Below are 26049 nucleotides of genomic sequence, written 5' to 3'. Positions count from 1 at the left end.
GTAAGCTCCAATGGGGCAGGGACTGATGTGAATGAGTTCTCTGTACAGCGCTGCGGAATTAGTGGCGTTATATAAATAAATGATGATGATTGGTGAATTCATTCACCCCATGCTGTGAGCTCAGTGCATATTGTCTGCTGGCTTCAGCTTAGGCAAAGGGATTATTCCAGTTATTTTTCCCACATTATGAAACATCTGCTTGAAAATATTGCCTATAATTCCCACTTAGCTCTTGTTGTTCGTTAATATTTTTTTCTTAGTTTATCTTGGAAATTATTTATTTTAGGCTTTCCAGAGGCAGATACACGAGCGTCTCACACACCTAGAGCTGATCAACAAGCAGTACCGGAGACTCGCCAGGGAGAACCGTACGGACGCTGCCAGCAGACTGAAGCAGATGGTGCATGAAGGGAACCAGAGGTGGGACCAGCTTCAGAAGAGGGTGGCTGCAGTCCTGAGGAGGCTGAAGGTGAGACAGGGGGACACACAGATTTATTATTAATGAAACAAATTTTTTTTTAATGGCATATTGTGCTATTGGGAAACTATTATATTATTTTTTCAGAAGGAATTGTTGTTCCAGGCAAGGGAAAAAGGAAATGAAAATGGAACTTGCTGTATTTTAATTACTCGTTACTAATTAGTCCTTGTTTCTATTTTCTTTTTTCTTTTCTTTTTTTGGTACTTTTTGTGATCGCAGGAAGTCTGTGCAAACGTTCACATATATATATACAGCATATGGTGGGCTCCAGAATCTGTCTTTTGTTCTCCTTAGTTGTCAGAGATTCTACTAGGAACCAACTCTTTTGGGTTCCCAGTACAACCACAAACTGTCTAGGACGCAGCTGGATATAAAGTTCTGCATCACTGTCTGTGTTAATTGATTAAATGTGCCACTTCCACGCAGTGCAAGCAGATATTTTGAGGACTGAAGAAATATTCATGAGAATGCAGTCAATGAATTCACTAAGTACCGTAGTGTTAATGTATAACATGGGAACCCATTAACGTATATTGTGGTGTCCTGGCCATTGGTATAGGGGGAGGTTTAGGTTTACAGATCAGTCAGTATTTAAAGGATAAATCCCATTATTGGTAAAAACAAGTAAAGAATATTAATACTTGGGGTATGATCCTCGTCCTATTACAGAGAGTCCCTCGATGTCCAGAAATGTTCTACCCCCCCCCCCCCCCATGCTTAGGTGGGCTTCTCCCCAGCAGACAGTGTGTTGTCAGTGCCCCTCCCATTTTAATGAGTTAGAAACTTCCCATTTGTATGAATCGGAAGTTGTCAGACGAGAAGCTTTAACAACACTGCTGAAGAAGAAGCAAGGCGATCATTGCTGGAGATTCATACACACTGGGGGAGGGGGGGGGGGGCACGCTGAATCGGACCCCCAAGCAAATAATATAGAATGGTTTTTACTCAACTTTTATTAAATTCACCCAAAACAAAATCTTCTGTTTTCGGCAGGGTTATTCTATAGGATCACATTCTAATAGTTTGACAGATTTGTTTTAGCTTTGCCCACTTCATACTTATACACAATCAGATAATTGAAAACAGGCGCCCGCACCCTACTGAAACAAACTGTTCTGAAGAGAGGCATAATTATAAATTATTATTATTATTGTGATTATTATCCTTTTATAAAGTCCCAACATATTACACACAGCTTTACATCCTGATACATAATAAATAACATCCAATGCCACAAAACAGAAGGTAAAGACTGCTCTGCCCAAATGAGTTTACACTATGAGAAGTGTGGGGAACAATTAATAGTCAGTACATACATTAGTGGGATAACCATTCTAGCTAGTGGTGGGGAAAGTGTGTGGCTGCTATAAGGCAGAAGCATTAACAACCACCAGTGTTAAAGCTGCCATTGTCAGCTGACCTGTTTATGCAGCTACTGGTGATGGTAACTGAATGGTGACCCAGGAGCAAAAAATGCAAAACAAATGTAAAATAAATCAGATATAATCTAATAATGAAAATAAAGTTGAATTTTGTGTTTATTTAGTGTAAGTTATTGTTGCATGTGCACGCTGATTTATTTTAAATTTGTGTTGCATGTGCTCTAACAGAGTAAATAAATATATTAATATGCTGTATAATTTGTTGTTTTTCTTTTACTCTGAGCTACGTTATCTTTTTTTATTTGATAGTATCAAAAATAATAAAAATAAAGTGCGACTTCTTGGTAATAACTTGCCGTACAAAGGCGATCACTCACCTCCGGAATGTTGAAGTTCTTTAATTTATTGCTTTGGGAGTTTAGCGCCGTTACTCTTGTCGTGAACTATATTCTATTTATTGTTATCATTATGTTTAAACTGGTGTAAATGACAATAGGCTTAAATGAAAATCTGGAAATGAAAATCTCTTATAGATGCTCTGTCGTGTTTACAAATGGTGTTTTTAGCTGTCACTTTCCCTGAAACACTTATTTGTGTGTCCTCAGCACTTTACCAGCCAGAGAGAGGACTTTGAGGGGACAAGAGACAGCATCCTGGTTTGGCTGACGGAGATGGACTTACAGCTCACGAATGTGGAACATTTCTCAGAGAGCGACATTGAGGAGAAAATGCAACAATTAGTGGTAAGTCTTCGACTCATAACTGCTAGTCCAGGTAATATTCTTTTCTCGTCGGACAAGAGCCACAAACCTTCAATAGAAGTTGAATAGAAGTTTTCTGTCAAAGGAACTCCCTTTTGTCCTCCTTGGTTTGGAATAATAGAAAAATTAAAACATGCGGAACCTCCTACATGCATATAAGGCTATAACTAAAAGGTGGCTGTGCTTTAGACTCCAACGAGTCGCTGGCCTATCGCTAAATAATGGATGTATGAGCATTAAGCTTGTGTCGCAAACGTGCAAGGTTCTACCCATACAAACTTTGAGTTCTGCTTTTGCGTCGCCATTCTGCAAAATACCTTTCTGTATTGTATTTGTAAATGTTAATTTTTTCAGAATTTATAGGTTATAAGTAGAGTCTGTTCCATGACAGTCAGTTCATCTTGCTGTGCGATGTGGTTGAAGTAAGATTAGAAACACTTAAAGCTGCATCACATGAAGAAAAAAACATTTTATTTGTTTCTAACATAAATCACTGTAACTGTAAGAGAACACATTTATTTAGCATATTTTTTTAGTGCGCACAATGCCCCTCTTCTCGGCATGTTCTTTGATATCACAGTTCCCCCTATTACCATTTAGGAACTTCCTCACTGACTGGCTCTAACTCGGAGACCAGATTATACTCTCCTCGTGAACGAGCTTGAGAGCTACAACACAAATGCTTTACAGTTTATAGACTGACGTACGTGGCCGTCAAACTTCGATACAACCACCACAGACCAGTTTTACAAAGGGAAGAAAAAGCCTACTTTGCAGCTTTAAGGCCGGCGAAATCTCCCCACCAAATGGAGCACGAGGCAAATATTTTGCAGAACAATTTTGAAAAAATGTCCTCTCAAATTAAACGTCTTACAGTGTAACCAAGTTATGGTTCTCTTTCTGTTCTGCTTTTCTGACACGTTTAAACATGCATCTGAGCTGTGTGTACTCCAGAGCCTTTTTTGTGTATGTACATTATGTTCTGTTAGTACAGAATTGTGTCCTGCGTCGTCATGTGTAATTTTAACAAATAAACTTAACGCTACAGGTAGCCTCATTTTATCCAGAAAATGACATATTATTGAGAACAGCAGCCTGTACTTGCCTACACAATAACTTTATATACAATGTATCTGTGTTCTTTCCAAGACCTTCAAAGAACTAAGGCAAATTTCATTTTTGGTCTAATAGTGCATTAACATTTCTTGCTTACAAATATACCTATGGGTGACGCAGCTGTATTGTATAGAGAGTTTTACAAAAATGAATCCTAAAAACACCTCTCTCTGGGCTCTAGGGTTTCAAACAACAAATTACACTGAACACCAACAAAATCGACCAGTTGATCGTTTTTGGGGAGCAGTTGATCCAAAAGAGCGAGGCTATGGATGCTGTGGTTATTGAGGATGAGCTTGAAGAGATTCACAGATATTGCCAAGAAGTTTTTGGACGCGTATATCGATTCCACGAAAGGCTGACCTCAAGGGACTGGGTAAGCCATGTTGTATTTAAACTATTGTCTGGTTGTTACTGACTTGCTGTCAGGTCATAGTTAGATGTAGAAGAGAGATGATGGCTACAGAAGTAGAAACAACCTTATGCAAAGGGATCGATCCATTGCAGATATGCTGGGTACAGTAAAAGAAATAAAATGCATAGGAGAAACATAAGGTCAGTATAAGGTGTAAACTAAAAATATACAAAAAAAAAGACAATAATAACAAGAAAATAAACTTATAGACAATATCGTGAAACAGACAGATCAATTTTTAAAGTTAATGTATATTATTAGTACATAACACCAGCAATTTATCTAATTTGTGTACTATTTATGAGATGATATTTAGGATAAAAGTAGGGCTGGAAAGAAGTGCTTTGTTAGGTAGACCCACTATAAAACCCACTGCTACGGTCAGTTCGGGCCCTCAAACTTCTTCTTTTACATTGTAATCTAACCTCATCTGAAGTCTTGAGAAAATACATAACTATTAAAAATAGGAAAAATAAATGTTCCCTTTTTTATTATTTTTTATTTCTTGTCACGATAAAGCGTTTAGAAGAAGATCGAGAAACATCTGAAAACGATACAGATGGAGAAGATTCTCGAGAGATCCAGAATTCTTCCTGGCATTCCACGCTACCCGATGTAGAGACATCCCATCAGTCTCTGTGTCACCTAATGCCCCCGACCCTCCCGCATGAGAGGTCTGGACGTGAGACACCGGTCAGCGTGGACTCCATCCCTCTAGAGTGGGATCCAACTGTGGATGTCGGTGGATCTTCTATGCACGAGAATGAAGACGGAGGAGCCTACTACAATCCTCTGTCGGGTAAACTTAATTTTGTTTTTGTCATTGGCTGTAGCGTCACCTTAATTTTGAGGAAACAAATGACATTATTTTCTTTCAGATGTAGAAATTCCTGAAAATCCTGAAGCCTATGTCATAATGACCACAAAAACTGTCCAAGCATCTTCTGGTAGGCCCATTCCCGGTGCATGTGTCTCACCTTGGCACTATTGCTGTGATGCACGCTTATTCCCACCTCATGTCCCCTCATCGCGACGTTTTTTTCCTCTCTTGCTTTTGTGTCCGCACCATATTTCCCAAACTACATCCCATGGTGTCCATCGTGGCGCATAACAAAACAAGTACTCAATAGGATAGTCCTCCGTAGTCTGGTTTTTTGGTCATGTGCTTGGGATATAGGAAAGTAATGGGAAATTCTTTCTCTTCTGGCTCAGCCTTGGTAAGAGAATTTTTGTTTTCTCTTCGCACCAATGAAAATACACACTGATTGACTCTTTGGGCTAGATTTACTAAACAGCGGGTTTGAAAAAGTGGAGATGTTGCCTATAGCAACCAATCAGATTCATTTGTTTAGTACATTCTACAAAATGACAGCTAGAATCTGATTGGTTGCTATAGGCAACATCTCACAGTTTAGTAAATCTAGCCCTTTGTGTATATAGTCTTGTTGATTCAGCTGTTCTCCATTGTTTCTTCCACCTTTTTGAAATTGATACTCTGCTTTAAACTCCCTTATTGATTTCATTGACGTCTGCATGGGTAGTTTGACAACATCCCTATTTTGCTATGCCAAATCCCAGATTTCTTCATTCTCAATACTAGTGATCTAACCTGTTACACCAGCTTTGTCTTTTTAAACACCATGTAACATTGATTATTGGCACTGCTCATGTTCTTCATGTCCTTCCTTTGAATGCTATTGCTGGTAAGTTTGTGAGATGCATGTGATGCCTACGGGAAAGTGGGTTGACTTTGCTCCGTGGCACCATTTCCCATAATCCTCTTGTAGTTTTGCTTAGTTGTTGATTTTGTTTTTACAGGGAAGTCAGACACTCCGTCATGGCATTCTCCGGAAAAAATTGAAATGGTGACGGGACTGCTGACTGCCACGACAGGAGATACCGCTTCATCAAACCAGTCCTCTGTAAGTTCTATATTTTGTTGTTTATCGGTGGTACAGACAGAATCTTCATGAAAATTGTACAGTGCAGCATGTAATTCTTATGTTATTATATTTATTGTGTGCGCAGACACACACTTCCAGTGTTAAGATGGAGAAAGAGACCAGAACAACAAGTTCCACAAATAACCAGCTCGAGGACAAAGGGCTTCCTGGAATGGATAGCCCAGAAACACATTCAGGTACAATGTCTTTCACAGACGTAAAGTATATTCTGTGTAACGTCAGCAAAGCACACTTATTATGTGACGGTAGAAAGAGACAACGGAAACAAGCTCAGACCTCTTCGTATTATACATTATGAGGAAATCTGGAAACCAATTCAAATATTTATTGGTGCAGACAGTACAGATGAAGCAATGTCAGGTTGGATGTATGGCACAACCAGGCAATTAACTAAATAAATTATGTGTTGAAACAGGTGCACCTGACCTGCCAATGTAATATTTTTATCAATGAATACCAGCGAGTCTACTAAGGCATAGCGCTTGATCGTTCCTTTCATCACAGGCAATCCTGCGCAAACTGTGTGAATAGTATGAGTGAGACTAACTGGCTGGTCACCTTGGGATCTTTGCTGATCAGTTATCTCACTGTTTCCCAACTGCAGTCCTCAGGCAGGGGCGCACGGAGGATTGTCGGGGGGGGGGGTGTACCCCGAACCCATACAATACAGCACCGCCGCGGACGCTTCTTTGACAGCGCCGCGGCTGCTGTATAGGATAGTGCAGATATAGTGGCCATTTAGTTAGCTCAGGGGGGGTTTCTGGAGACTCAGAAACCCCCCCTGCGTGAGCCACTGTCAGGGACCCTTAACAGTGCAGGTTTTCCAGGTCACAAGGGAAATAATTATTCCACCTGTGAATCTTTCAAAATGTGTTAGCCAGTAATGAAGATAAAGAGATATGGGAAACATGCACTGTTAGGGGTCCATGAGGACTGGAGTTGAGAATGACTGAACTAATGCTAAACATTCTAATGCAGAAAAGAGGAAATGTTTGCTCTAAATATCAGAATATAAACAGTGATCTCCTAAAAAAGACTAATTACTACTAGGTACTGAAGCTTTAGTGGGCAAATCATCGAAACACCAATTGCTTTTCAAAATTCTAGCATTTTATGATTTAGATTCTAAATACTGCATGTTTCCTATGTAGGCAATACAACATGTTGGTTTTTTTTTTATTATTATTATTATTTGGAACCTCTTGTACGCTGTAAAGTTATTGTTTGTATATAAAGTTTTGTGGTTTTGATCTCTGCTCAGGTGTTATTGAACGTTGGGAAATAATTCACGCACAAAGCTTAAGCAATGAGCTCCGTATGAAACAGAGCTTGCAGCAGTGGCAGCAGCTAAACAGTGACTTGGATAATATCACGCTTTGGCTAGACAAAACTGAAGTAGACATTGGCCGTGCCAGGAAACTAAAGTCGGCGTCTACTGTCCAAGAGTTGGAGCAGAAAGTTAAGCGGCTAAAGGTATGTAGTCTACATTTGCTCCCGGAGATCAGCTGTGTGTCCTTAGTGCCTGACTCTGTTAAACTATACAAACTGTACAGACAAAACAAATGGGAATGTTTTTTTTAAAAAAACAAAACTGGTGCACATAAAAAGGTGTTGGAATCCATCACAACCAGTCAGACACTTTCTTCCTTTTTCCCTGGTTCCGTAATTGAAAATTCCCACTTGTTCGTAATATAACTTGTTTTATATGCCATTATTTATATTATTTTTAAACCAAGAAATTGTATTTATAGATTACTTGCACGGTTTGGATACAAAATTCACACATGCTGGAAACCCTAATGAAATTAATGTACCATTGAAATGATTGGGAAAAGCTGAGAGATTGTTAAAAAAAAAAATATCGCTCTAAAATCAAACTTTTAAATGGATCGAAATTGTAACAAATTACAGGAATTTGAAAGGAATCGCTGTTTAGCATGAGAAAGTTGTGACCATTAGGGGGGAATTCAATTGGCCGCGTTACGAGTAAAAGTAATGCAGCCTGCGCATTATTATGGTAATAATGCGCTTTATTACCGTTATTATGGTAGTTTCAACGCCGTCTTTTTGTAGTTTCAAAACCGGGTTAAAACTACCGTAATAACGGATATAGTTTTAGCGCGGCGGTACTTCGAGGGGAATTGAACCCCCCCCTTAAAGTCTCCTTTTTTCCGTGCAATCTCTAGCGATTTTAAAAAGATGGGGAAATTGACCTTTATCTTTAGCAGGCTTTATTTTTGAGTTAAACCTATTTTGTCCATGCAACTGCCCTTTTCATACTTCAATAAACAAACCTCTATGAAGCACATGTTTAATATTCTTTGTGTAATGCCCTTTTAAATGACGTTAGTGTATCTTTATAATGCTCTTCCTTTAAACACCATATACCAGCAGCAAAGCTGAGAAACCTCTGTATTTTCATTGCAAATGGACTTCCATAGATCTTATAATTATTTTAAACGATTGTTTTTTTAAATCATTATTTGTTTGAATTGTTCATGATAAATTAGGAGTATTTGTGTCAGTTGTACTCACCTCCTGCTTAAAAATACAAGTGACTGCCAAGACAGGAGATTACTACTTCATTGTTCATTTGTTTACATGCTTCTATGATTCTTCCAGGACACTTTAAAACCATTTGATCATTATAAAGTTCTGGTTTTATCGGCAAACCTGAGCAGCAAAGAGTTCCAGCGGGCGGATGAGTCAGAATGTAGGAATGTCCTAAGTAGACTACACAAGGTGAATTCACGCTGGGACAAAGTGTGTAATGAAGGAGACAAGTGGAGGGAGAGCTTACAGAGTGACCTGCTTCAGTGTGAGGTAAGCCAACATGACTACTTACCTGTAAAGGCAAACGAATCTCCTATAGTACAGTTCTCAAGATCATTATATGGGCAGCACAGTGGCTAAGTGGTTAGCACTTCTGCCTTACAGCATGCCTTCTGCCTTACGGTCATGAGTTCAATTCCCGACCATGGCCTTATCTGTGAGGAGTTTGTATGTTCTCCGCATGTTTGCGTGGGTTTCCTCTGGGTGCTCTGGTTTCCTCCCACACGCCAAAAACATACTGGTAGGTTAATTGGCTGCTAACAAATTGACCCTAGTCTGTGTGTCTGTCTGCATGTGTGTGTATGTTAGGGAATTTAGACTGTAAGCCCCAATGGGGCAGGGATTGATGTGAGCGAGTTCTCTGTACAGCGATGCGGAATTAGTGGCACTATATAAATAAATAATGATGATTATGGAGATCAAAGACAAACGACTGTGGCAGTACTGTAAGAGAGTGAGGCTATCAGAAAATCTGGATGTGATGGGGGGGGAGTATCTCGGGGCAGAATGATGATGCAATAGATGATGCTGCATTTGTCCTCTTGTAACATCCAACTGCATGCAGAACATGGCATGAAAGGAAGTAATCCGCGATCTGTAGACTAAACTGGATGTTTGTATACACTGACCCTTGTTCAAATACAGGACAGACAAAAAGCAATACTAACAGCATTGAAGAGACACCAGAGGGAAAGCTGAAAGCTTAGTGAGAGTCCAGATATGGTGATAAGGAAGGAAAGGACGTGGGCTTCACATGGAGTTTCAAAAGTGGACCTATTGCTTATGCTCAGTGGAGGCATCCATCCGTCTTGTGGACTGAACCAATAAGCACCTTATTCATTTGAAAGGAACTAGTGACATTGGGCAGCACGGTGGCTTAGTGGTTAGCACTTCTGCCTCACAGCGCTGGGGTCATGAGTATGATTCCTGACCATGGCCTTATCTGTGTGGAGTTTGTATGTTCTCCCCGTGTTTCCTCCAGGTGCTCCGGTTTCCTCCCACACTCCAAAAACATACTAGTAGGTTAATTGGCTGCAATAAAATTGTCCCTAGTCTGTGTGTGTGTGTGTGTGTGTGTGTGTGTGTGTGTATATGTTAGGGAATTTAGACTGTAAGCTCCAATGGGGCAGGAACTGATGTAAGCTCTCTGTACAGCGCTGCGGAATTAGTGGCGCCATATAAGTAGATGATGATACTTGAGGCATTGTCTGACTAGTTTTCATTCTGTCTTATATTCATGAAGTATTGGTTTCTAGACTACATTCCCATGTATATTACTGGATGCCTCCACTGCATAGAGATGTTGGGTCCACGTTACTTATCAGAACGATACATGGCTATAAGAACAGTCTTAAACCAGGTCCAGGAACAGTACGTTTGTCTATATTGTGGCACTATTTTTACCGAATTTTGGTTTTGTAGGAGTTCCAGGAGAAGAGCCATCAGTTATTGCTCTGGCTGACGGAGGCTGAAGATCGGAGACTGAGATATCGAGTGACAGATTGTAGTGGGGACCAACAGTCCTTGCTGGAGAGTCAGAAGCAGCTAATGGTACGTTCTGTTTTCAGAGATTAGATGTATTATGGTGGAAAGTGTGAATACAAACACACCTGAAAATACAGCAAACATTTCATTACCATCGCTTTTAAATTAGGCATTTTCAGATATGAGTCTGTCAGCTCAATGTGGCAAGTTTTTATGTGGCAAACCCCATTAGTAGCTGACCTATAGGAAGCTTTTAAAAACTGAATTACCACCTGTAATTAACCCGGTGCTTGCCCTGCCTGGACCCTAGGGTACAGCCCCAAGCTGTAGTTCTTACCGCGGCTCGGTGCTTCGTCTGACAGCCATAGCCGAAAACTGGAGCTGTGTGATGGGACGGGAAAGGTGTTGTATGTGGGGGAGCCAATCACAAGCCACAGACACACAACAGGCACCAGCGATATTTCAAATTCTCCTCTTTAATAATAATTTTATAAAGTCTAAAGAATATGAATTGATGGTAAGAATTGTATATAACATACAGACTAAGAGGAATTTTATTGCGCTCATGGTCAATATAAAAAAAAAAAAAAAAGGGGACATTTCCAGGACACAATATACCAGAGACTGTCGATGACAATTAATGACAGTTTGCAAATAGGCAAAAAAAATATTTTCTTTAAGCAAGTACTATTATTGTAGGTAAAAATCTGAATTCTAGCAATTAAAAACTACATAGTGTGAGCTGGGGTTCGGTTTATTTGGGATGATTAAAAAGCACACTAATCCAATGGTTTAAACCTTTCCCATATCATAAGTCAGTGACAAAAATAAATTTGAAATCGTGCAAAGAAGGGTTACTAACATGGTGGATGGTCTACATCACTAAACTTACCAGGGAGGACTAAAAGGGACTCAATATGCACAGCTTGAGAAGGGAAGGGACAGGGGGGAGACAATACAAACATAAACATGTTACAAGTAAAGGAGGAAAGTATACTGCAGAATATGACATGTACTAAAATTGGGGGATAGGAGGTTTAGTGGAAATTTAAGGAATATTTCACCATTGAAAGTAGATCTGTATAATAGCCTTGTAACAGGTGACGGGATAGGTATTATTACCGGTGGTGGGATAGTTTATACGTGCTTGGAATAGGCATGAAGCTATCCAAAATCAAATAGGATTATTTTCATAAAAATGGGCAGACTCAACATTTCAACACTAATCTCCAACGTCACAGGGATAACTCTTAGGGCTAGATTTACTAAACTGTGGGTTTGAGAAAGTGGAGATGTTGCCTATAGCCACCAATCAGATTCTAGTTATCATTTATTTAGTACATTGTACAAAATGATAGCTAGAATCTGATTGGTTGCTATAGGCAACATCTCCACTTTTTCAAACCCGCCATTTAGTAAATATTACCCCCTAGTCTCACTCTCTCTCATTTCCTACTATGCTCATAGCTCATATAAACATATCTACAAAGCTATATACATGTTGCACGCTGTTTGGAGCTTAGCCGTACACTAATCAAACGTCACCCTATGCCAACCCTCTTTATCTCATTATAATAAGCAAACTTTGTTGAACCACATAAGAAACACTTTGATTGTTATATGTTGATTATTTATTATGGTTAAACAGTTACAATCCTATGCAAAGGTTGTAAACTGGTTTCCAATCTGTTGTTTTTTTGGCTCTTTATAACTTTGCAACTTGTTCCACTTCCTGTACCCTATAAAACCTTAAATAAAGACTGGATGGGCCATGTGGTTGTCATCTACCATCAACTCTTCGGTTTCTATTAATCTCTTATCCATTATCTACACTGTATATCTGCCACCCTGAGCATTTCACATGATGGAGTCTGTGCTGCATACCAGGCTGTCTATATTTGCTCCGATGCTGCTGCTATATATAGAACTGTAGAGTGGGCTTAATCTCCTCTACACCCTCAGCTGCTGAATCCAGCGCTCTAAGGTCCTCTGTAATTCTATTCAGGTAGGACTCTTGCTGCCTGCTCAGATACAACAAATACTCTATAAATAGATACTCTAGGGCCTTTGTTTTCTGAAGTGGTGATATTATACTCCTTATTGACTTCATTTCATTTGCAAATCAGATTATTCCCTCAAACCTGGCCCTATTTAATGGTTACTTTCACCCAAAACTGAAAATCCACTTTTTCGACGAGAAATGTCAAGTACAACGTGGTCCCAAAAGGTTACTTACCTGTGTGTGGCATTCAGGCGATCTGGCAGGTCTTCTACGTGGCTGTCCTCTCTCCTGCCGACCCTTCAGACGGTGTCAGAGCGTAGGAGCAGCTGTTGAAGAAGTTGGGGATCCTGCCTGAATGCCGAACCCGCGTAAGTAAACTTTTGGGACGGGGGTTGTATTTTGGTGGAATTATCCTTTTAATAAACTTTACTAGTGCTATAAACACGACAATACGGAGGGTTCTGAAGGAGAGGTTCCTGATCATAGACCTATTCTAAATGTTTCACACACCCAATGCAAACGCTATTGGACCTTGATGGTAGAACTATTTGTTTGCTTTAGCTGTATAGATTTATTGTTGTTGTATGCGCGCTTTAACACCACATCATTGTTTTTAGAGTTTTCCATGCAGGAAAACTCAAAAATACACCTTTTTTTTTTTTTTTTTTTTTTTTTGCAGATGATATTTTTGCAATATTATTGTTCGTGTTTCATTAGTTTGTAACAATGCTGTGGACCATTTAAAATGTCATTATTTTGGCAAATCTGTATGATAAAGAAATAAGTTGCACAGTAGCCCTGTGACCATATAAAAGCACAATGCTGCAGACATAATGCTTCGGTAAAGGCCATGGATAACGTACAACAGACCGAGAGTTATTCCATAGAATGCGCACATCTCCTAATGATGACATAAGAATGCACCATTCATAGAGACATTATTTACAGGAGTTTGTATATGTGTGTGTGTATATATATATATATATATATATATATATATATATATATATATATATATATATTATAATTTAATTATTTAAATTACCAATAATCAGTATGTTTTTGGAGTGTGGATGAAACTGTAGAACCCAGTGGATACCCACAGAGACGGGGAAACCATACTCCACACAGAGACGGTCTTGGTTGGAATCAAAGCCATGATCCCAGCGCTGTGAGACAGCAATGCTAACTACTGTGTCACTCTGCCCCTCTATTAAACACAGGTCTGGCAAATACCTCAGAATGTCTGCCATTAACTGATGACCTCTGTTATAGTCTATGAGGAGCGAGGATATAATAATACACGTGTCTAATGGGTCCGTGTGCAGTGTGGGACAGTTCTGAAATCTCTTGCACCTGGTGACCCATCATATTGTTACTGACATTTTAGTGCAGTATAGAAAATGAAAACAAACGTTGGCGTTCTATGGACTGAAGTTACTTCTTGCAGTTCCTTTTCTTTTCCATTTAATTTGCACTTGTAGTCATAAATGTCTTTCTATGCTTATATCGTGAATAATGGAGAATTGTAGCCATTGATTGTTTTAGCCATAACTTGGTTTTATTGCTCTGTTTAGCAACTGAAAGGTGAACTGTCTGAGAGACAGATCGAAGGGAAGTCCCTGCAGGACTTGTGCAGTTACCTTCTGGGTAGTACAGCAGAGGTCGGCTACATTGAGGTGGAGGAGAGGACTCATGTAATTGGGACGAAGATGAGCCAGATCCTGGAAGACGTTTCACAAGACTTGAACACAGTGCAGAAAGCCCTGGTGAGTAACCAGTGCCTGGGCTGGGGGTAATAGTCATATTTGTAGAACTACAATTAAGTTGGGGCTTATAAAACCTTGGTACTTTTCACAGACGTTAACCCCATCTGCATCTAAATGACATGTACATTTGCTCAAACGGTGTGTGTAAAATACATACATTTATATTATATTATCTATACAGGGAACATGTCTGTGACAAAACTAGCTACCAGCACATATATGTTAAGTATAAAGTTTAACAAAAAAAAACAAAAACTGACAAAATAAAAGGTATGGAAAATAGCTCGGAAGTTCTTATAAAAATCCTTGACTTATTTCTTCGTCCTCTGATTGGGTGACCCCGGACATTGGGATATTGAGTGTCGTATAGGAGTGAGGGCACTTTAGCTCCTCCCCTTCCCTCTCCAAAAGCTGCGCTTGCTGAGCAATAATCAGTTTGTTTTTAAAGTACCCTTAGAGCAGGGGACTCTTTTTTTTAGTTTTTTGTGGGTTCCCCTCCCCCCCCCCCCTCCCCCCCCCCCCTCCCAACCCCGTGCTGTTGCAGCTGAGTGCCGCATAGCGGCAGCTAATCAAACGCTCCGGCCAGGGAAGAGAGCAACAATGCTGGAGAGAGGAGCGTAGATACACAGTCCATCCTACCTCGTGCTCCACCTGCCCGTTCCACTTGTTTCCCACAACCCCCTTTGTTTCCTCATGCTCTAGGACACCCTTAATTCTTAAGTCTCCATAATTTTTTCAAGGCACCCGTCCAAAATAATTACCGAGCAGTCCCATTTTATAAGTAGTTCTGTCAAAATAACGTAATAAGTATTTAGGTCAGGACAGAAATACTTAGTAATTTGTTTGCAAAAGCAATACACATAAATCCTAGGGAAAAGAATATTTTTATAGATTTTTTTTCAATTATATTTCTGTCAAAGAATAATTTACAGCTAATAAGAGGAATAAGATCAAACAAAATAAAACAACATGTGAAAGAATAATCACACTGCGCCCCTTCGTCCACGCACTCTGCGCGCGCGCGCCCCTTCGTCCACGCACTCTGCGCGCCACCGTATCCTTTTGCCCCTCCATTGCTGTTTCCTACCATCATTTCCCCTCCGTTTCTGTACTTGCCATACATGGTCTTCTTTGTTCTATTTCTTCTGTCTTCTCTTGTTGTCTTATCAATCCGGTGGCGCCCAGGACGCAGCATCCTCCTTTCCTGCCGCTGCTGACTGAATATGTCGGATGTGATGATGTCACGCCCGACATTCAGTGAGAAGCGAGGAGGATGCTGGGTCCCGGGCGCCACGCGGATTGGTTAGTTTTGTTTTTTGTTTTTCCTTTACCCCTGGCCATGGCACCCCTGGGACAGCGCCGTGGCACCCACTTTGGGAACAGCTGCTCTAGAATGTCAGCTCTCACAAGCCGTGCCCCCTCTACCTCCCGTCTCCTGTGCTCGCCTCCCTGTCCTCTTGTAAATGTTTCTGTATGATGTAAGTTGTATCTTCTGCTGCTGTTTGTTATTTTGCTCCAATATTTATCTGCATTATGTTCTGTTTGTATATCTCTGGCCGTACGACCCTGCCGAATCTGGCACCCTTCATAAATAAAACAATGGTGATGTTTTTTAACATACCTATACAAAGTAATTATTCTAAAATATTATATATAATAGTGTTTGTCTTTCCTTTTTTTCCCTGATTTTACAGGACAATTCTACAACTGACGAGGTTGATTCTCTAAGCTCAGCAACATCTTACAACCAGGTAAGTCTGCAATATATAGCAGAAAGAATTTTAATTTTGTGTTTAATATTTGTATCCCCCTCACAAAATTCAGGGGTAAACCCATAAATAAATCATTAATATAGATCTGTGTTACTCTTCTTGCAGGCCCAAGTTGGTGCAGCACTCACAGATTCTAGCAGGTATGTTTAATTTGAATTCAGAATATTGAAGGGTTCTTATGTCATATTGAAGATCAGGTTTGATTGGTCAACCCCATAGCACTTTTCTGATGTTGGAGTACAATTGCTTTTGGCTGCTTGCCATACAGCACACTGGTAATGTTTTCAGGCTTATATTTAATTGTATGCCTTTTAAAACATGACCAAAAGACATTTTTTAATCCAAGCATCAGTCTGCATGTAAAATCTCCTATGGCCACCTTTAAAGCGTACCCTACAGCCGTTTTATGGTTACAAGTATTTACCCAGTTGGTGACCTCACTAAGGAATGAGGCACACATATATTTGACATTTGTATGTAAGTTTTATAGCTGTTTTATCGTTTCTGTTTTAATGTTTTTGTTTTGTCTTTGTTTTTAGCTCATATGTTTTATACTTTGTGTACTTGCAGGACGAGGGAACGGCCAGACACGGTCAAGGAACCGTCTAAGAAGAGGTCTTTCTTCTATAGAGTGTTGCGAGCCGCCTTTCCTCTGCAAATTCTCCTCCTGCTCTTACTCTTGTGCGCCTGTATGATCCCCTTCTCCGAGGAAGACTACAGCTGCGCCCAAACTAACAATTTCGCCCGATCCTTTTACCCCATGCTGAGATATACCAACGGCCCTCCACCGACATAATTAGGGTTCACGGTCATTTCCGCCCAACCAAATCACATTCCGATACTTTGGTTACTCTCATGAGCACCTCGCCACCATATCATGTTATCTGTGTAGAGCAGAGCTACGCGATGTGCAACTCGCTGGACTAGCGGCACCGCTTCGGGAAATGGTTCGCCGGAAGCTCATTACATTCGCGTGCCCGTAGTACCGTTATATACACAGTGTAATTGGTGACGGTTCATAAAGATATAATCATGTTCAATTTTTTTAGATTAAGGAATAATGTGTTTCCCCTCCTGTTTTTATGTCACTGGAGGGATTATTTTTATCGCATGGATGTGGCTTTTATCAGGGGTTTTTCTTGTTTTCGTTTCATTTTTTATTTATGTGAAATTTTATTCTTCGTATGTAAATGAGCAAATATTTCAATATTAAGGCCCCATCTATATTCATAAGAGTTAGATGTTGTACAGACAAATTGATTTTCTACAGATTTCTGGGGTAACTTCAGTGTTGTACAGTCACTTACTGTTGATGTTTCTTTGTTCTCTTTTGTAAACCATTTTAAAATCACGAAACACTGAAAAATATTCGATTTGACGGTCATTAATGTTTCAAGTTGTATCTAAAATTGATTCTAATATATTCTGTAAAATAATGTTTCAGATCCCACAAGAAGAAAAATGGTAAAGGTGTTTGTGGGATATTGATTCAATAAATGGCTGATGATCTTTGTAACTAGTGACTGTTTGATCCAAGTTTGTTATGTGAGCAAAAACTTTATAATTTGTCTGCAGCACTAAGAGATTTGCAGAGCACAGAAACATTGTTTCAGCCAAGTTATAGAACTAAAGGCGGACGATAATTTTGTGATATTGGCACTTATATAGGGCCCCTAGAAAGGTTGATTAATAATGATATGATTGATTCATAGTTTCCGCTCGGCTTGAGTAGCAGATAGCCGGACCTTCTCCAGTTTGGGTGCCTACGTCTGTGGATCTATCGGACACTGATCATGCTGTTTGACCTCAAGTCCTGTTCTATTTAATAGAGGTTCGGGGAGATGTAAGACCCCAGATTACTGTCACGTATATTAAGATTGACCACTCAACTGTAAGCAAATTTTATTACATCAAACATCTAATAACCTTTATTTATAATGCAGTGTGCCCTTTCCCAAAGCACTATGTAAATAAATGATGCTAAATATATGAAAATTGAAGGGATGATATACCTTAAATGCTTTTAAAAATATCAAAGCTTAATAGACATATAAAGCTAAAATGGGGATAGAACACTAAATATCCAACCCACGTTTTACAGAGCCAAAAACGATTATTAATGGCAACTTTTCCCTCCACGTAGTGATGAATGCCTTAGACAAAGAGGGATAGGTGTTTGCACTCCTACCCCCTACACCCCCATCTCTCCTGCCCCTCTGTCGGCAATCCTCCTGGGGGGGGGGGGGGGTGGATGGTTGCACATGGCAGCCCTCCAAGCCTATTGCTATAGGGTAATCGACAAGAGAGTAGACTGTGTAGGCTACATAAGTGTTAATCTGGGATTTGAACATTGCATCCATTCAATGAAGAGACCATGTGTAGCTCAGCTGTGTGGGGAATTGCACCTTAGAGTGGACCTGTCCCCCTGGACACCTGTTTCTCCCACCAGCTTCCTCGATCTCTGTGTGAACGATGGACTAAGCCATCAGGCGCTATCTATCTCCGTGTGAACGATGGACTACGCGATCAGGCGCTATCCGTCTCAGTGCGAACGATGGACTACGCGATCAGGCGCTATCCGTCTCAGTGCGAACGATGGACTACGCTATCAGGCGCCATCTATCTCCGTGTGAACGATGGACTACGCTATCGGGCGCTATCCATCTCCGTGTGAACGATGGACTACGCTATCGGGCGCTATCCATCTCCGTGTGAACGATGGTCTACGCTATCGGGCGCCATCTATCTCCGTGTGAACGATGGACTACGCTATCGGGCGCTATCTATCTCCGTGTGAACGATGGACTACACTATCAGGCGCCATCTATCTCCGTGTGAACGATGGACTACGCTATCAGGCGCCATCTATCTCCGTGTGAACGATGGACTACGCTATCGGGGGCTATCTATCTCAGTGTGAACGATGGACCACGCTATCAGGCGCCATCTATCTCCGTGTGAACGATGGACTACGCTATCAGGCGCCATCTATCTCCGTGTGAACGATGGACTACGCTATCGGGCGCTATCTATCTCAGTGTGTACGATGGACCACGCTATCAGGCGTCATCTATCTCAGTGTGTACGATGGACCACGCTATCAGGCGTCATCTATCTCAGTGTGTACGATGGACCACGCTATCAGGCGTCATCTATCTCAGTGTGTACGATGGACTACGCTATCGGGCGCTATCTATCTCAGTGTGTACGATGGACCACGCTATCAGGCGTCATCTATCTCAGTGTGAACGATGGACTACGCTATCGGGCGCTATCTATCTCAGTGTGAATGATGGACTACGCTATCAGGCGCCATCTATCTCAGTGTGAACGATGCAATCTTTTTATACCTGGGTGATTCAATCCTTCACTGTCACACATTTCTAAGAATCACAGCAGCATCCACAGTTCTGTATGTATGTAGAGCCACATTGCTGTTTACCATTGTTCATAGGTACTGGGGAATGGGGGACAGGGGATATTCTATATTGAGACATCCCCTTTGTTATGATCATTGCATATGTCAGTAACCATTAGATATTCTGTATTGCATTTTAAGTCAATTCTACGTGAGTGCTCTCAATGTTCCTGTATTTGTGCCTGTATAGCACATTTGCTATAGTAGTATTTTGTTTTGTAAACCAGTGACAGTCCTGCTCCAGGAGTATTACCGCAGGTAGTAGCAGATTTCTTCACTCTACTAGAATTCAACCCAAGAGAAACCCTGCCTGACTCACCAGACATAAGTAATCTATACAGATAAATGGGAGGAGGCGGCAGGAAGTCATGTGTGTAATAAGGACCTAGTATGGTGAATATGACTAGTAATAGGCCAGGCCTACCTACCAACAGTCAAGATTTCAATGGGACAGTCCTAATTCACTGACACTGGGATGGGCGGGGCTTGTTAGTGGGCGGGGTTTTGACAAGATCTTGAAAAAGTGCCTTTTTTGGTGTGTATAAATTTTAGGGGGTATAGAAAATGGTGAAACATAAACTTTGCACTGTGCACTACATTAACAGCATAAGTAACCTTCACTGATATATACGTTACCATTAAGTTAACACAAAATCTATCCTGGATAACACACGTGGCAAATAAAGGAATTGTGCACTTGCACCTCTAGTGTAATGCACTATAGTTAGTACACGTTACTGATAATGGTGCAGCTGGCCTCTCAGTGGTGCACATATAGGGGCTCGATGTCAGAAGTCATGTGAGAACGTAGTAAGGTTTGATCTTGATGTATTCCCATGGTAACGGCTGAAGACAATGGGATGAGTCTTCATTGGACGGACGCTTGAGGATATGTGAGTAGGAGAGACGAGGGTGGTACCAGCCCCCTTCATGTCTTCACCATAGGTAGCGCTCGTTCATGCCTTCATTTTGCTATACATGGCTGATTTTTAATGAAAAGTAAATGAGTGACACATCTTGTCGTGACCCTTTTAAAAATCCAAGTGGAGCAGAGATTCGAAAATATGGAAACGCAAACATTGATGGGGGGGTGGCAGAGGATTGGTTTTAAATTAAGGAATAGTTCCTTTTACCTACCGGATGCATCTTAAAAGAAATCTGATTAAGGCCAAGCGTCTTTTAATGTACTGACGAATACCCAATTTTATCAGTTATTCTCATGCATGTGACTCATGTATCGCCTAGGACACTGCAGACAGTCACGTTATATTTCTGCCTTCTGCTTTGACTTTTTGTAAGTGTCTAATCATTTGCATCCCTGCAAAAATGTGACATTAAGAGTTATTATAGTAATTATTGTCATTGCTTGTCCTTGCCACTGCAAATCTGTGTGTGTCTAGCAAAATGAAGACATGAGGTCTTAGTTAATATTTTGAGCAAAGCATTTAAGCCTGCATCCTATCGTCAAGGGTACCTCATTGTATGCAGGTCCTACACTGACCTACATACTTCAAATACCATTAAATGCACTTTTGCAGATCCCAGGTGTTTAGATTATTTGGCCTCACTCCCTGAAGTCTAGACCTGTTTTGTATGTGAACAAAGTGGTCACAAGTACAGTTGTTCGGAGCACAGGCCACAATTAGGTCTTAGCTTGTGGCTATCTTCACACCACAGTCCTGTAATACTATAGTTTGGTCTGCATGAGGTATGCGTTGGTTTTACGTCTTCCTAAACCATCAGCAGGGTGCACCACAGTTCCAAAATATATTGTTGTTCTTGCTGAACTCATAAGATCCCATGTCTAAGAAATGATTCACGCCATAGTTATTACAATATATAGTGAAATGTATTATTTTTTCTTTATAATTTGTCATTTGGGTCATCATCCGATTGAAGGCTACGGCTGACATTATTTTACCTTATTTAATATATTTAAATTTACAGAGAAATGAGGTTCCTCATACAGAATAACTTCATGCCCTGAGAATAAATCCTTAATATATAGGGCAGTGGTGGAAGTGAGTGTATATTTTGGAATGCCATACCGCCACTTCTCCTACTGCCTTCATTGTAAAACTATTAAAAGTCCAGTAACCTTAACCGTGTGTATTTAGTTGTCCTTAGCACAAGGTGAATATTCTCTTAGCAGTATATATTTATTAAACATTCTAAAAAGGAAAAGTGGAGGTGTTGCCCATAGCAACCATTCAGAATTCTATCACTAGATCTGTCAAGGGCAATGTAAAAGAGGTGGCGGGCCAGGTATGCCATGTGACCTCCCTGCACGGTGCGGAAGTGGTCACGTGATACGGAAGCTGTGATATGATTGGTAGCAGCCGGTTGGGGGCTGCAGATGGAGAGCTCAGTGGGTCACCTGTTGCCCACCACTGTAAAAGATAAATCATAGCTAGAATCTGATTGGGTGCTAAGGGTAACACCTCTACCCCTAAATCTGCAGTCATTAAGCAAAGTCGAAATGGGAGAACATCTTCTTATGACCTGTATTTACCAATCCCAGGCACACTTAACTGCTTGATTAGTTTCGGTGGTGAGAGCAACTTTTTACTTTTGGAGGAAGAGAGAGTGGATCAAAGAGAAAAAAAAGGAATCTGTCAATTAGTAAAACAGTGAAGTTGAGCGACAGACTGCCCAGACTTGAGTAATGTAAATAACATGATTCCATAATTCATTTTTGGCACTGACATAGAGCATTGGATACTTTGGTAGGTTGCTCACAGTACATTCTATCAGCATTAATTTTGCTACATCAATCACACTTTTTTGGCATCAGCAAACACCATCATGATAAATGCAGCTACTGGCAGAAAATCTGGTGTTCCACGTAAAAATATGTGCCAAAAATATGTGTCAGGACAGGTCACTGCAGCTTAATCTTTCTTGATATAAAGACAAAGACAATTTCAGACAATTAAAGCATTTAATTCCTTTACACAATACATGTACGCACTGTTATTCAAATGATCTGCACCAATGTTTGCAATGAAAACATTGAAAAAAGTCATATTTAAGGTAAAAGGCACATCTCAGTTAAGCTTAATATTGAACATACTGTACATCTACATCTTTAAAGTCAAATATATTATTTTTTTTAACATTTACCAAATATGACAAAAAGCAATACAAAAAAAAATAATACATAATCTTTTCTTTTATACTCCCCATATCCCCCCAAAAAGCAGCTGAATCACACATTTGTTCTTTACAACAGAGGTAGATTTATCACAGCTCGTTTAGATATTCAATTAAAAAAATCTAAAATAAGCTGTATTGTTTTTAAATGTCATTCACAATAAAATGTACAGTCTGCTAAAAGCCCCAAAACGCAGAGCATAATGTGCCCTGATTGTTTAGACAGTCACCTGCTGGTGCCAGGGAATAGACTTACCACCGCTGAAAGTTATAATTTCTGTGTTTGGGCATTTCGAGGCTGGCTGCCAAGAAAAGATATATTTTTCAAAAAGAGAGAAAAAAAAAATACTTTAAGCAATCAAGTAGTTTTGTGGCGATTTACCCCTCCCAACCCCCAGTTTGGAAAAAATAACCTTTAAACCACTTACAATTCTGCATATATCTTTCTAAATTTCCATGCTAAAGGTTAGACCATTGCTGATGCACACTTAGGGTTAAATGAATCAAGCTGCGGGTTTGAAAAAGTGGAGATGTTGCCTATAGCAACCAATCAGATTCTAGCTGTCATTTTGTAGAATGTACTAAATAAATGATAACTAGAATCTGATTGGTTGCTATAGGCAACATCTCCACTTTTTCAAACCCGCAGCTTGATACATTTACCCCTTAGAAGCTGGCCAGACCTTTCTATTGGGAATAGATTTTTTTTTTGTTACTTCCAATCACATACAGGGTAGAGCTGTGTTCCTCAGTTGTGGCTGTGAGGTTTTAATGTGGGTTTAAATGATGAGCTTGCAGACTTATAAACGGAAAATGACTGTACCGATTTGATTTACTCTGAGGTAATGTTACTGCATGTTTGAAGGGGAAACTGTCATACCATGCTTTTTTGTTTGAGCTTTTTGGCACTTGCCAGCTACTGACTGACTACTGGCAAAGCATGCTGGGGCTTGTAGTTTCGCAACGCCTGGAGAGCCATAGGTTGGCCAGACCTCATCTAATACTGTATATTAAGATATATTATATCCATCATTCTTAAATGCGATAAGCAGATCACAAGGTATCCTGTAGACTGCAGAATAGAACCATCAGTTTTATTAAATATCAAGTGTAAAATGACATCCATCAAACACATATCAGGTATATGGTTGTGATTTACAGAGCCCATTTTTTGCTTATATTATGATTGCTGGTGAATAAGGGTGTTTAACATCTTAATATATTTTGCAATTTATGGAATTTTCAATTTTACTCTCTCACTGTCATCAACTATAGATTGAGGCTGAACAAGATATTGTGCTTTGGATGTTACTTCTAGATCATAGGATACATTTGAAGTGTCTTTTATTCAGTTTAACGATTAACGTCTTAAAGTTATTTCCCTTGTATATGCTTGAAACAGTAATATTATATACTTTTGCTGAGTAGCCTACAAGTGGGGGCAAACATGCCCCGGGGCTTCTTATCCTGGGGATGACTAAATGTAAAAATTACATTTCCAAGCAGGTTATTCAAATTCAGACTTTTGTTTCACATGGAACAATCTAATCATGGTTACTACTCCTCTCAATAGTTTATCAGTGTAAGGCTGGGTACACACTGCAGAAAATGTCTCCCGATGCGTTATCATTAATGATTTTACCAACGACTGAATGTCCCGATCAGCAGCTGATTTATACGTACACATCGTACACGATTTACCTTCACATCTGTGCTCTTCATCTGTCATAACCATCGGCTGAATAGATTGTGACTCTGTACACTCCATAGAGATCTATGGACACTGCCGGTCATGAGTGCATACACACTGCAGGATTGGAACCACATTGTTTCATCATTAAACAAAATTTTCAGTCAGTTTATAAAACCAAACGATCTGATGAGCTTTTGAATGATAATTGTTGATTGCGGGAGCGTATACACTAATGCGATATCGGGCCGAACAGTCGTTCAGCCGGGTGTACACTACAGGTTTTTCACCCGATTATCAGGCCAATCACACGATAAACGACTGTTCTGGCCGATATCGCAACCTATGATCAACGATTACCGTTCCCAAGCACATCGTATCATTTGATTTGATTTTATAAACAGACTAAAAATCCCGTTGAACGATGGCGTTCCAATTCTGCAGTGTGTATGCACTGACGACCAGCAGATTCACAATCTTCTCAGCCGATGGTCATGACAGATGAAGAGCACAGATCTGAAGGTAAATCTTGTAAAACGTGTATAGTGTGTACACATGACTCTGCATGTTGATCGGGACTTTGTCATTGGTAAAATCATTAACGATATCGCATCGGGAGAGATTTTCTCTAGTGTGTACCCAGCCTTAGTGTTTATGCTTTATTCACCAACAAGTACAGATTACTCCATGTAACAATGCACCCAAACAACGTCCTTTATTACAATTCAGATGACATTTTCCACCACTTGCCAGGGTTACCATCTTACAAGATAGTCTACCCTCAGTTACAGAAGATACTCCAGCTATGGTTCAGTAGGCTACAAACACAAGCCCTAAACCTATCACAGTTATGTTCAGTTCATCTCCCCCTTTGTTAAAAACAAGTTTATATACAACTTGATGGATTCGGAGTTTGTTAGGGCAGGACCACCCAATCTATACCAGACAGTAGGAAATAGGTTAAAGTAAAGGAACAGCTCATTAGAGAACAACATTTGGCCAAAGTAGGACGTCTGTTTACTTTTCATAAAATCAAAATAACAGCATGGTGTTATGAAAAGTGAGAACTCTATTTCAGATGTCAAAATTGTATCAAACTGTTATGTCTTCTAGAATTATCAAAACCTAGTCATACAATGTTCATCTCATTCACATACATGTGTTGGATTGTTTTTATACAGACACTCAAGGTCTAACCCAGTGTTGGGTAACCTGTGACACTCCAGGTGTTGGGAAACTACAAGTCCCAGCATACCCTTACGGCAATAAGCTGCTATATATTGGCAAAGCATGCTGGGACTTGTAGTTTCACAACACCTGGAGTGTCACAGGTTAGCCAACACTGGTCTAACCCATGCTTGCCTACTCTCCCAGAATGTGCAGGAGGCTCCCGGAATTTCAGGGAGTCCTCTTGGACTCCCAGAAGAGTAGGAAAACCTCCCGGACCCTGTAAAATGCCGAAATTCACGGCACTGAATAGTGGGGGGTGGGGCTTAATTGCATCATTAAGCCCTGACCCCAGCTATTCAATACCGTGAATTTTTGTATTTTATGGTAGGGGTGGGGCTATAGTGATATAATAACGTCATCACGCCACCTCTGTCACATGATCTGTACTCCGATCTGGAATACAGATTTAAAAAGTTGGCAAATATGGTCTAACCAAACAATGTCACAGGGTCAAACCCTTTCAGGGTTATAGCAAATCTGCACAGACTTTATTTAAAAGTGTTTGAGCAATTGTTTGTTTCTTAGAAAATGGCAGAGACAGACGTGAAATATGGATACTGCCTCATCTACCATGCTTTT

At 40.2% G+C, this 26049-nt stretch overlaps 1 protein-coding gene across 1 annotated transcript in view; it reads left to right on the top strand.

Moving 5' to 3' along the window:
* Positions 1-17499, top strand: part of SYNE2 (spectrin repeat containing nuclear envelope protein 2) — a 255816-nt gene extending 238317 nt beyond the window's left edge. Inside the window, exons 100-113 of the mRNA XM_075192813.1 lie at positions 287-469; positions 2469-2606; positions 3922-4116; positions 4675-4954; positions 5034-5102; positions 5974-6077; positions 6184-6295; positions 7381-7592; positions 8742-8942; positions 10374-10502; positions 14016-14207; positions 15902-15958; positions 16085-16119; positions 16550-17499. Of these exons, the coding sequence (XP_075048914.1) occupies positions 287-469; positions 2469-2606; positions 3922-4116; positions 4675-4954; positions 5034-5102; positions 5974-6077; positions 6184-6295; positions 7381-7592; positions 8742-8942; positions 10374-10502; positions 14016-14207; positions 15902-15958; positions 16085-16119; positions 16550-16775 (2133 nt within the window). The 3' untranslated portion in view covers positions 16776-17499. The remainder of the gene's footprint in view (positions 1-286; positions 470-2468; positions 2607-3921; positions 4117-4674; positions 4955-5033; positions 5103-5973; positions 6078-6183; positions 6296-7380; positions 7593-8741; positions 8943-10373; positions 10503-14015; positions 14208-15901; positions 15959-16084; positions 16120-16549) is intronic.
* The last annotated feature ends 8550 nt before the right edge of the window (positions 17500-26049 follow it).

The sequence above is a fragment of the Mixophyes fleayi genome, chromosome 12 (genome assembly GCF_038048845.1).
Source record: "Mixophyes fleayi isolate aMixFle1 chromosome 12, aMixFle1.hap1, whole genome shotgun sequence".
Lineage (NCBI taxonomy): Eukaryota > Metazoa > Chordata > Amphibia > Anura > Limnodynastidae > Mixophyes > Mixophyes fleayi.
Note: the sequence above shows the minus strand (reverse complement) of the source record. Positions and strands in the feature narration are given on the sequence as shown.